This window comes from Cynocephalus volans, chromosome X, assembly GCF_027409185.1.
Source record: "Cynocephalus volans isolate mCynVol1 chromosome X, mCynVol1.pri, whole genome shotgun sequence".
NCBI lineage: Eukaryota > Metazoa > Chordata > Mammalia > Dermoptera > Cynocephalidae > Cynocephalus > Cynocephalus volans.
The window spans coordinates 50,262,422-50,275,361 of NC_084478.1; the positions used below are offsets into that span (position 1 = coordinate 50,262,422).

Consider the following 12,940-nt stretch of genomic DNA (forward strand, 5'->3'; position numbering starts at 1 on the left):
AGGATGATTTTAGCCTGGTCATCCCCCATATGCTCGTTATCTGAATAAAGCTTCTAATGCTTGCATCAACTTTTGGACTTTTGGGTCATTCGTTTAGTGCGAGAGGGCAAGCCGAGCCTGTTGCCGGTAACAAAAATATAAGTTATTTGAATCATATCATTATTATCGAACTATAACTAAACAGAAAATTACTTTGTCCATCAGTATCTGTGATGGTTAATTTCATTTGTCAGTTTGGCCAGGCTGTGGGGCTAAACTGTTTGGTCAAACATCAGTCTAGATGTTGGCTGTGAAGGTATTTCTTAGATGTGATTAATGATTAAATCGGTGCACTTTTTAAAATATTTAATTGACAAAGATTGTATATAGTCAAGGTGTACAACATGACTTGATATGTGTATATATTGTGTAATTATTATCATAAGCAAATTAATTAATGTGCATATTACCTTCCATAATGTGGGTGGACCTCATACAATAAATTGAAAGCCTTAAGATAAAAGACTGAGGTTCCCTTAGGAAAAATAAATTCTGACTCTAAAATGCCTTTGGACTCAAGACTGAGCCATCAACTCTTCCCTAGGTCTCCAGTCTGCCAGCCTGCCCTGCAAATTTTAGACTTCCCAGGCCACACAACCTTGTCATCCAGAGAAGTTTCTTAAAGTTAAAGTGTCTCTTGCTTTCTCTCTCTCTCTCTCTCTCTCGCCTCTATCTCTCTCTCACATACACACACACACAATCCACATTATCAAATAATATTTATGTACATAAAAACAAATGCTCCCGATAGCAGTATCAGATTTATTTCATGCTCTTAGCACCAGTATATATTACACACTCAATAAATGATTAGTGCCTGAACATATGAATGAATGAATGAATGAATGTACAAATCAAAAATGCAGAATAAAAAATGCAGAATAAACCATTACCTTTAGCTGGACGAATGGAAAATGCCATCCCTCTTCCTGTGTTTACTGGTTGCCATCCAAATTTGGCAGAGTAATTCTGACGATTATACAACCTTATTGTCCCCCAAAAACATGTTTTCATCAAGAAACCCTGTGGTCTCAATACTAGCTCATTAGAAGATAGCTCAAGTTTTACCGGCAGGACAACAGCCATCACTAGAATGTGTCCACTGGGTATGTTGTTCACTGTAAAGGTAAAAGACCTGTAACACAAAAAAAGCGTCTAAATTTAACTGATAATTGTTAATTGTGATTACAGAATTCAGTTACATGTAAAAATACATATACTACTGATTAACATCCAGTTAGTTCTTAGTATGTGATACTTCAAGGTAATTATGAATGATAATTAGATTACCACTGAAATATAAATCTACAAATCTATAAATTGATGCACATATAATTTCTAAGTTTGGGGACCAAATATAATATATACAATTATTTAGGTGAATAAATACATATTTTACAAAAGGACACTTTGATTCTAACAAATAGAAATTCAAAAATAATTCCTACTTCCAAAATTTTCCAATGGTGGGAGATTCAAATACCACTGAAATGTAAGTACTGGATGTGGGTGGAATCACATATGAAAATTGGTTGGTCTTCTGAAGTTCTTCCAAATTAATATCTAACTGAATCAAAATATGTGTACATAGCATATTAATAATATGAAGTGGATGAGCATTTGTAGAGTTCACACAAATATCACCAAAGTCAAGGACAGAGGGCCCTGAAAAAATGAAAAGAGAGTTATTAAGTTTAATGTTGACAAATGTGTTCACTTATTTTTTAAGTTTTCAAAATATATTTTGCTTAATCACATTGTATAAAAATGACACAGATATAAAAATTATTAACCAAGGCATTTATTTAAATGACCATAATTTGATGTTTGAATATTATTGACCAGAATTCAATATAAATATATTCTTAACTATATGGAAAATGATATGGCAAAATAAGCACTCATTATAACTTATCTTAGCATATTAATTTGCAGTATTCCAACATCCTCTCTACTCTCAGTGATACAATTATTTAGCTCACTTAACCAGAACTTAGAGAAATTGGTCATTTTTCTAGACTTGTTACTTTACGTTTTCCCTTTTAAATACCAAAGGTTTTATATCAAAACATAAAGTCTTACCCTGCCTTTTATAACAGCTTAATTTACTTGCCACCGATATAGAGTAAACTAAACATATTTAAAATGTAGAATTTCATTAGTGCTAACATACTTATACACTTGTGAATCAATCACCACGATAAAGAATGAACATTCATCACTCTAAAAGTGTTCTTGTGTCCCTTTATATTCCTTCCCTCTCATTCCCCATATAATTCCTTCCCAGACAACCATGCATCTGCTTTATATCACTGTAGATCAATTTGCATTTTCTAGTATTTTATATTAATGGAATCATAAAGTATGTACCAATTTTCTCTGGTTTCTTCCACTCACCTAGTTCCCTGGAGATACATCCAACTTTTTGCTTGAATCAATAGTCCGTTCTTTTATATTACTAAGGAGTATTCCTTTGTATATATACATCACAATTAGGTTTGTCTACTCACCTGTTGATTGACTCTCGGATTGTTTCCAGTTATTGGCTACCACAACTAAAGCTGCTATAAACATTTGTTCACAAGTATTTGTTTGAATATATGCTTTCATTTGTCCTAGATAAATGAGAGTGAAATGGATAGATCACATGGTAGGTGTATATTTAAATGTATAAAAAACTACTAACTGTTTTAAAGTGGTTGGATAATTTCACATTCCCACTAAAAGTGTATAAGAGTTCCAGTTCTTTCACATCTTCAGCAGCAATTTAAATGGTCAGATCTTTTTGTTTGTTTGTTTGCTTAATTTTAGTCATCTAATCAATTTCTTGTGTATCTCATTGTGGATTTATTTTGTTTCCCTAAAGATTAATGATGTTTTGCATTTTTCCATGTGCTTGTTTGCCATTTATATATTTTCTCTGATGAAGTGTCTATTTAAATATTTTGCCCTTTTTAAAATTTGGTTATTGTTTTCTTGAAATTGAGTTTTGAAAGTTTTATTATACAATTCTTTTATCAGATACATAATTTGTAAGTAGTTTATCTTAGTTTGAGGATTGTTTTTATTCTTTTATCAATATCTTTACAAGAGTCTTTAAATTTGATGAATTCCAATTTATCTAATTTTTTTTTTATGGATCATGCTTTTCATGTCATACCTAAGACATTTTTTGCTTTCCCCAGGGTCACAGGTATTTTTTCCTATGATTCCTTCTATGAGGAAGGAAACATATGACTCATGATAATTTTTCTCCAGCTTTTTAAAGTTATAATTGACAAATTAAAATTGCATATGTTTACTATGCACAATGTGATGTTTTGATATAACACATATACATTATGATGTGATTAAATCAATCTAATTAATATATCCATCACCTCACACACTTATTTTTTGTGGTGAAAATATTTAGGATCAACTCTCTTAGCAATTTTCAATTATACAATAAATTATTGTCGACTATAGTCACCAGGCTATACAATAGATCTTCAGAACTTATTAAACCTGTCTAAATGAGACTTTGTATCTTTTGACAATATCTCCCATTTCCCCTGTTTCTGCCAATTCTGGCAACAACCATTCTACTCTCTGCTACTAAGTTCAAATTTTTCAGATTCTACATGTAAGTGAAATCATGCAGTATTTATCTTTCTGTGTCTGCCTTATTTCACTTAGCATAATGTCCTCCAGATCCATCCACATTGGCTCAAATGACAGAATTTCATTATTTTTTAAGGCTGAATAGTATTCCATTATATGTGTATGTATACGTGTGTATACACACACACACACACACACACACACACCACATTTTCTTTTTTTTCTTTTATTATTTTATTTTTCATTGTTATATTTTATGATGAGAACACTTATAATCTACTCTCTTAGCAATTTCAAGTATACAGTATACTGCTATTAGCTATAGTCATTATCCCCATGATGTACAATAGATCTCTTGAACTCATTCCTACTGTCTAACTGAAATTTTGTATTCTTTGACAAAGTGCTCCTCAATACACCCACCCCTGACCCTCTGGTAACCACCATTCTATTCCCTACCTCAATGAGTTTGACTTTTTTAGATGACCCATATAGATGAGATCATGAGGTATTTGTCTTTCTGTGCCTGGCTTTTTAACTTAACATAATATCCTGCAGGTTCATCCATGTTATCACAAAAGAAATAATTTCCTTTTTATTTAAGGCTGAATGATATTCCATTGTGTATAAATTTCAAATACCACTTTTGCTGTTAACGCTCAGTTTCTCATGTAGATACTGCTTTAAACCATTAATGGTAAAATTAGCATACAATAAAGAAGGATTCATTATTTCGAATATCTGCAATTTAGAATATTATGCGCTATTTAGTAAGTTAATAATTTTAAATCTCCATGCACATATGTGTATGTAGTCCATATGCTCTTATATCACAGTCTTTAAATAATATGGGCGTATTTCAAAATGATCCAGGAGAAAGTTCATTTTGGTGTATGTCTTATCATTGAGAAAGGGTTATTAAAGTACAGTATTTTGCTTGTGACTTATCATTGAGGGAACATATAATAAATAGTCAGCATGAACTTATTTTATTGATTATAAATACCACATTTTCTTTATCCATTCATCCATTGATGGACATGTAGGTTCACTACATGCCTTGGCTATTGTGAGTAATGCTGCAATAAATATGGGAGTGCAAATAACCCTTTGACACAGTCATTTTCTTTGGAAATATTGCCAGTAGCGGGATTGCTGAATCATATGATAATTTTATTTTTAAATTTTTGAGGATTTTCCATATTGTTATACACACTGGCTGTACCAATTTACATTCCCGCCAATAGGGTACAGGGTTACCTTTTCTCCATATCCTTGCCAATGCTTGTTTTCATGTGTTAGTTTGATAATAGCCATTGTGGCAAGTATGAAGTGATATCTCTTTGTAGTTTTGATTTGCTTTTATCTGATGATTAGCAAAGTTCAGCATTTTGTCAGAAGCATGTGTGAGGAAAATGGAGTGGTTTGGTCAGGCCCCCTCACCTCAGGTCCAGTTGGGGGTGGTGCAGCACATTCTTTGTAAACAAGTTGTGTGGGGGTGGGGTTAGTGCAGATGAGAGCCCATGTGTTTTTAGCTTGTTGCTATTCTTGTGTGTTTCTTCAGAGTGTGTGAGCAGCGGCTCTGAACTGCTGATCGGCAGAGAGCTCACATCTAGAAATAAAGACTATTCTTTCTTCAACCACAGCTCCAAGGACTTTTTCCTGTTACATAGCTCAAAGACCTGAGTATGAAGAATTTGTGACCAGGCTCAAGGGGTCTGAGCTCCAGCCCTAGCTCTCGAGCATGTTGTCCATTTATATAACTTCCATTAACAAATATCTATTCAGGTCCTTTGCCAATATTTTAATTGGGCTATTTGTTTTCTTACTATTGAGTAGTATAATCTTATATTTTCTGGCTATTAACCCCTTATCAGACATATGGTTTGAGAATATGTTTTTCCCATTCTACAAGTTGTACCTTCATTTTGTTGATTATCTCCTTTGCTGTGAAGAAGCTTTTTAGTCTGATACAATCTCATTTGTCTATTTTTGTTTTTGTTGCCTGTGCTTTTCAGGTCATATTCAAAGAATTATTGCTCATATCACTGTTAAGAATTTTTTTCTGTGTTTTCTTCTAGAAGTTTTGCATGTTCACTTTGTACATTTAAGATTTAATCTATTTTGAGTAGATTTTTATGCATGATATAAGGATTCAGTAAGGATCCAGTTCATTCTTCTGCATGTGGATATTCAGTTTTCCCAGCACCATTTATTGAAGAGACCTTCCTTTCCCCATTTTGTGTTCTTTGCCAAAGATCAATTGATCTTAAATGTGTGAATTTATTGGTGGGCTCTCTAATGCTGCCCTATTGGTCTATATGTTTTTATTTATTTATTTATTTATTGAGCCAGTATTATACTGGTTTGATTACTATAGCTTAGTAGCATATGTTGAAGTCAGAGAGTGTGATGACCCCACCTTTATTATTTCTGTTCAAGATTACTTTGTCTACTGGGGGTCTTTTGTGGTTCCATATAACTTTCAGAATTTTTTTTCTATTTCTGTGCAAAATGCCATTGGAATTTTGATAGGGATTGAAATAAATATGTAAATCACTTTGGGTAGTATGGACATTTTAACAATATTAATTTTTCCAATCCATAAACACAGGATCCCTTTACATTTCTCTGTATCTTCTTTAATTTCTTTCCTCAGTGTTTTATGGTTTTCAGCATATACATGTTTTAACTCCTTGGTCAAATGTATTCCTAAGTATTTCATACTTTTTAATCTAAAGTAAATGGGATTATTTCTTAATCTCTTTTTCAGAAAGTTCCTTGTCAGTATATAGAAATGCAAATACATTTTGTATGTTGACTTTGTAGCCTGAAATTAACTGAATTCATTTAATAACACTAGCAGTTTTTTTGAAAGAGTCTTTAGGCTGCTTTACATATAAGATCATTTTATCTGCAAACAGAGACAAGTTAACTCCTTTATTTCCTAATTAGATGTCTTTTATTTGTTTTCTTTGACTAATTGCTCTGTCTAGGACTTCCAATACTATGTTGAATAGAAGTCCATTTGCATTTAAAGTAATTTTTGATAGATAAGAACTGACTCATGCCATCTTGTTAATTGTATTTTTAAATCTTTTATAGTTCCATTGTGTTTTCTTCCTGTTTGTCTCCCTTCCTGATTTGTTGAATTTTGTAGTGGTATGCTTTGATTCCTTTCTCTTTATCTTTTGTGTCTCTACTAGAGTTTTTTTCTTTGTAGTCACCATAAGTCTTACATAAAAAATTTGTAGTTACAACATTTTGTTTTATGTTGATTAACATGAATTCAATTAACAACTTAAATTCACTTACATGCAAAAATTCTACACTTTCACTCTCCCTTCAAAATTTTATCAATGTCACACTTGACAACTTTTTTTATTGTGTATCCATTAAGAAATTATTGTAGCTCCTGGCTGTACACAGAGCAGAAAGGATCTCCTCACATAAACCTTCCTCACAGAGAGGTTGGAGCTGCAGCACCACAGGCCTGGGCTGCCCCTTCTCTGCCACCTCATTCTCTTCCTCAGGGCTCCCTGGTCCATTCTCCCTCTGATGTTGCTCTGAAGAAGACCAGAACAGGCCCACGGCTACCAGTGCTGCACCCACTGGTGATGTTGTCAGGACCCAGGACCATCACCCACCTTCCCACTGTGAGTTTTGCTCCATCCCATACTGCTGTCACCTGCAGTGCAGCTCCAGGCATTCCTGTTGCTACAGCCATCCAAACCAACACTACAGCTCTGACCAGGCCAGCCATGCACAGGATCCCTGCCCACACTGCTGACCACTCAGCCCAGCTGTGTCCAGGACCCCTCCTGCAGCCACCTGCAGTGCAGAGGCCTTTGCTAGTGGCTTTCTACACCACCACACCAGCCAGACCATGCATGCACAGGAACTCCTCCCAAACAGCCTCAACAGCAGACTCAGTTAATTTCAGTTCCCCCTGTCATAGTTGTATGCTGTGGAGCTGTCACTGCCAAAGCCATCACACCAGTGGGAACAGCAGGGTGTAGGACCTCCTGCTAATACTCAAGCAGTAACTACCCCATCTGGAGGTGGGATCTCCTGCTGCCACCCCAAGCTGCCTCACCAGCCAAACCAGCTGCACACAAGACCCCTGTCCAAGCCACCTCACCAACTGGCCCTGCTACATGCGGGACCCCCACCATAGTTATGTGCGGTATGGCTGCTGCTACCATAGCCATCTCAGCAGACGGAATGACGGGGCACAAAAACTCCACCTATACCACCACATCAGCCAGAACGGCAGCGAGCACAACACCCTGCCAATGCTGAAGCAGTAGTCAGCCTAGCTTGGTATGGGACCCCAGCTGCTATCACCTGCACCACTGCTTCCACCACTGCCACAGCCAGCAGCCACACACATGGGTATCACCACGACTGCACAAGTCAGACTAGCCAAGGGCAGGAGCCACCACTGCCACCATGCACTGACAAAAGAAGGGTCACAAATAGAGACACCAGAAAGAGGTAAGTAGTGAAGACCCACACCCCAATGACACAAATCACAGGGGGCATTTCACCCCATCTGAAGTGAGCATAACTGCCTTTACCTAGGAAGAGTCACACATAGAGAACCTGGAGAATACAGAAACCCAGGATAGCCAAATAGTGTACAGAAGAAAATTTCCAGCCACCACCAACCTATCCCCCTATAAGGGAAGCAAGAACCCAGGAGAAGCCTTGGCCTATAGGACCAAGGAAAGAGAAAGCTTGCCGAAGGTTACTCATTCAAACTGAGGAGATCCAGTATGCCCCAGTACACCCATCAGGGTCACAGGACAATAGCTGGGGAGTCAACAAGTCCACCTAGGGTCACTCATCCCAGCCAAAGAGTGACAAGGAACCCAGGCACTTCACCCAAGATCTCAAGAGCTAGCCCACATCTTCAACGTCCAAACTAACCTCAATAAGAAACTCCAACATTGAATATGGCAAAAGTACCCATACTGAGACTACATTATGGAGTTTATCCAGAACCCATACCAATACACCCTACTCAACAGTCAATATAAAGCACATCTATAGGAGGAAATCTCTCTCCTCAAAGCCCACTTCAGAGTAACAGAAGAAGCAACTGCTCAACTGGATGACTAGAAATCAATGCAGAGAGACTAGAAATGTGTGTGGGGGGGGGAGGGGACAAGGAAATATGACATCACCAAAGGAATACAATAATTCTCAAGTACCAGACTTCACATAGCAGGAAACCCTTGAAATGTCTGAAAAGGAATTTTTAGTTGCAATATTAAACAAACTCAGTGAGATACAGAAAGACTCAGACAACCCAATGAAACAAGAAAAACAATCCAGAACTTGAAGAATGAAATTTACAAAGAGATAAATTCCATAAAAAAGAATGAAGCAGAACTCTTAGAACTGAAAGACTCATTCAATGAAATAAAAAATGCAATTAAGAGTGAAAGCCACAGGCTAGAGCAAGCAAAAGAAAGAATTTCTGATCTTAAGGACAGTCTTTTGGAAATAACTCAAGTAGACAAAATTTTAAAAAGAAACTAAAAAATGAAGAGAATCAAAGAGAGCTAGCAGACCACCTTTAGCCCACAAATATTCTAATCACTGGTGTTCCCAAAGGGGAGGGGAAAAAAAGGTTTTGAAAACATATTCAATAAAATAATAGCAGAAAACTTCCCAGGTATTTATAGGGACTTCCAGATCTGAGAGGCTGGAAGTTCCCCAAACACACTCAACCCAAAAAGGTCCTCTCCAAGACAAATTGTAGTCAAACTATCAAAAGTCAAAGCAAAGAGAGAATCCTAAAAACAGCAAGAGAAAAGCATCAAGTCACCTATTAGGGAATCCCCATCAGACTGACAGCAGACTTCTCAACAAAAACTCTACAGGCCAGAAGAGATTGGGACGATGTATTCAAAGTACTAAAAGAAAAAAACTGCCAGCTGAAAATACTTTACCCAGCAAGGCTATCCTTCAGAAATGAAGGAGAAATAGAGTATTTCCCAGACAAACAAAAGCTGTAAGAGTTTGCCATCACATGATCAGCTCTATAAGAAATCCTTAAGGGAATTCTGCACCTAGAATGCAAACAACAATAATCACCACCGTGAATACAATAGAAAGAACAAACACCACTGGTAGAGCAGTTATACAAACAAGAAAGAGAAAAAAACTATATCATACCACCTCAAAAAAATAATGAAAATGGAAAACAAACAATAAAAGGGAAAGAAAAGAACAGAAGATATTTAAATCAACCATAGGAAAAGCAATTAAATGACAGGGTAAGACAGCACCTCTCAATAACAGCCCTAAATGTAAATGGATTAAATGTCCCACTCAACAGACACAGACTAACTGATTGGATTAAAAATCTAGACCCAGCTACATGTTGTTTCAAAAGACTCATCTCATCAGTAAGGATGCACACAGACTAATAGTGAAGGGATGGAAAGAGGTATACTATTCAAATGGAAACCAAAAACGAGAACGAGTGAGCTATTCTTGTATTAAATAAAACAGACTTTAAACCAAAAACCATAAAAAGAGCAAAGAAGGCCATAATATAATGATAAAGAAATCTATTCAGCAAGAAGAAATAACAACCATAGATATATATGGATCCAACACTGCAGCACCCAGACATATAAAGCAAACATGATTAACCTAAAGAAAGAGATAGACCCCAATGTGATAACAGTGGGACACATGAACAAACCTCTCTAAGCACTGGCAACAAATCAACAGAGAAACACAGGATTTAAACTACACTTTAGACCAACTGGACTTCGCAGATATCTACAGAAAATTTCATCCAACAACTACAGAATACACGTTCTTCACATTAGCACATGGAATATTCTCTAAGAGAGACCACATGTTAGGTCACAAATCAAGTCTCATCAAATTTTAAAAAATTGAAATCATTTCAAGTATCTTTTCAGAACACAATGGATTAAAACTAGAAATCAATAACAAATGAAACTCTGGAAACTATACAAACACATGGAAATTAAACAACATGCTCCTGAATGACACATGGATCTAAGAAGAAATTAAACAGGAAATCAAAAAATTTCTTGATAGTAATGAAAATGAAGACACATCATATGAAAACCTTTGGGATACTGCAAAAGCAGTACTCAGAGGGAAGTTTATTGAAATAAATGAATCATTGAATGTTTCCTTGGGCAGGCAGTACTAGCCTCAGACCCTGGCTGAGAGAGCCTGGAACTGAATCACAGGGCTATTTCAGTGTCTACTGACAAGACCAAGGCCTGCAGGCCTGACTCTTGGAGCATGGATGTGCATGTCTGCCAGTGGGCCCTCGGGCAGGCAGGATTGCTCTCAGACCACAGCTGAAAGGGGCTGGAGCTGAATTACAGGGTCATTTCAAGATTCACAGTTGGACCAATATCAGCAGACCTGCCTACAGGGGCACAGATGGGAGTGTTTTCTTTTTTTTTTTTTTTTAAATTAATTAATTTATTTATTTTTTATTTTTTATTTTTTAAATTTTATTTTCTCGATATACATTGTAGCTGATTAATGCTCCCCATCACCAAAACCTCCCTCCCTTCTCCCTCCCCCCCTCCCCCCCAACAATGTCCTTTCTGTTTGTTTGTTGTATCAACTTCAAATAATTGTGGTTGTTATATCTTCTTCCCCCCCCCCCCCCGGTTTGTGTGTGTGTGTGTGTGTATGTGTGTGTGTGAATTTATATATTAATTTTTAGCTCCCTCCAATAAGTGAGAACATGTAGTATTTCTCTTTCTGTGCCTGACCTGTTTCACTTAATATAATTCTCTCAAGGTCCATCCATGTTGTTGCAAATGGCAGTATTTCATTCGTTTTTATAGCTGAGTAGTATTCCATTGTGTAGATGTACCACATTTTCCGTATCCACTCATCTGATGATGGGCATTTGGGCTGGTTCCAACTCTTGGCTATTGTAAAGAGTGCTGCGATGAACATTGGGGAACAGGTATACCTTCTACTTGATGATTTCCATTCCTCTGGGTATATTCCCAGCAGTGGGATGGCTGGGTCGTATGGTAGATCTATTTGCAATTGTTTAAGGAACCTCCATACCATTTTCCATAGAGGCTGCACCATTTTGCAGTCCCACCAACAATGTATGAGAGTTCCTTTTTCTCCGCAGCCTCGCCAGCATTTATCGTTCATAGTCTTTTGGATTTTAGCCATCCTAACTGGGGTTAGATGGTATCTCAATGTGGTTTTGATTTGCATTTCCCGGATGCTGAGTGATGTTGAGCATTTTTTCATATGTCTGTTGGCCATTTGGATATCTTCCTTAGAGAAATGCCTACTTAGCTCTTTTGCCCATTTTTTAATTGGGTTGCTTCTTTTCTTCTTGTAAAGTTGTTTGAGTTCCTTATATATTCTGGATATTAATCCTTTGTCAGATGTATATTTTGCAAATATTTTCTCCCACTCTGTTGGTTGTCTTTTAACTCTTTTAATTGTTTCTTTTGCTGTGCAGAAGCTTTTTAGTTTGATATAATCCCATTTGTTTATTTTTCCTTTGGTTGCCCGTGCTTTTGGGGTCATATTCATGAAGTCTGTGCCCAGTCCTATTTCCTGAAGTGTTTCCCCTATGTTTTCTTTAAGAAGTTTTATTGTCTCAGGGTGTATATTTAAATCCTTAATCCATTTTGAGTTGATTTTAGTATATGGTGAGAGGTATGGATCTAGTTTCATTCTCCTGCATATCGATATCCAGTTATCCCAGCACCACTTGCTGAAGAGGCAGTCCCTTCCCCAGTGAATAGGCTTGGTGCCTTTGTCAAAGATCAGATGGCAGTAAGTGTGTGGGTTGATTTCTGGATTCTCTATTCTATTCCATTGGTCAGTGTGTCTGTTTTTATGCCAGTACCATACTGTTTGGGTTATTATAGCTTTGTAGTATAGCTTAAAGTCAGGTAGTGTTATGCCTCCAGCTTTATTTTTTTTGCTGAGCATTGCTTTGGCTATTCGTGGTCTTTTATTGTTCCATATAAATGTCTGAATAGTTTTTGGCTGTGTGGGAGTGTTTTCTTATGTATCCCTAGGCAGGTGGGAGTGTTCCCAGACCACAACTGAAGCAGGCTGGAGCCAAGTTACAGGACCATTTCAAGATCTGCTGTGAGTTTGAGCTCAGCAAGCCTGCCCCAGGGACACAGATAGGTGTGTCTCCCTCAGGGTCTCTGGGTTGGCAGGATTTCTCTCAGACCATAACTGAGAGCAGTTGGAGGCAAGTTACAGGGCCATTTCAGGATCCACAGACAAACCAAGG

At 36.9% G+C, this 12,940-nt stretch overlaps 1 protein-coding gene across 1 annotated transcript in view; it reads right to left on the reverse strand.

Annotated features, from left to right (window-relative positions):
• CFAP47 (cilia and flagella associated protein 47) overlaps positions 1-12,940 on the reverse strand; it is a 578,552-nt gene that overhangs the window by 510,740 nt on the left and 54,872 nt on the right. The window contains 2 exon segments of the mRNA XM_063084619.1: positions 933-1,174; positions 1,488-1,704. Of these exon segments, the coding sequence (XP_062940689.1) occupies positions 933-1,174; positions 1,488-1,704 (459 nt within the window).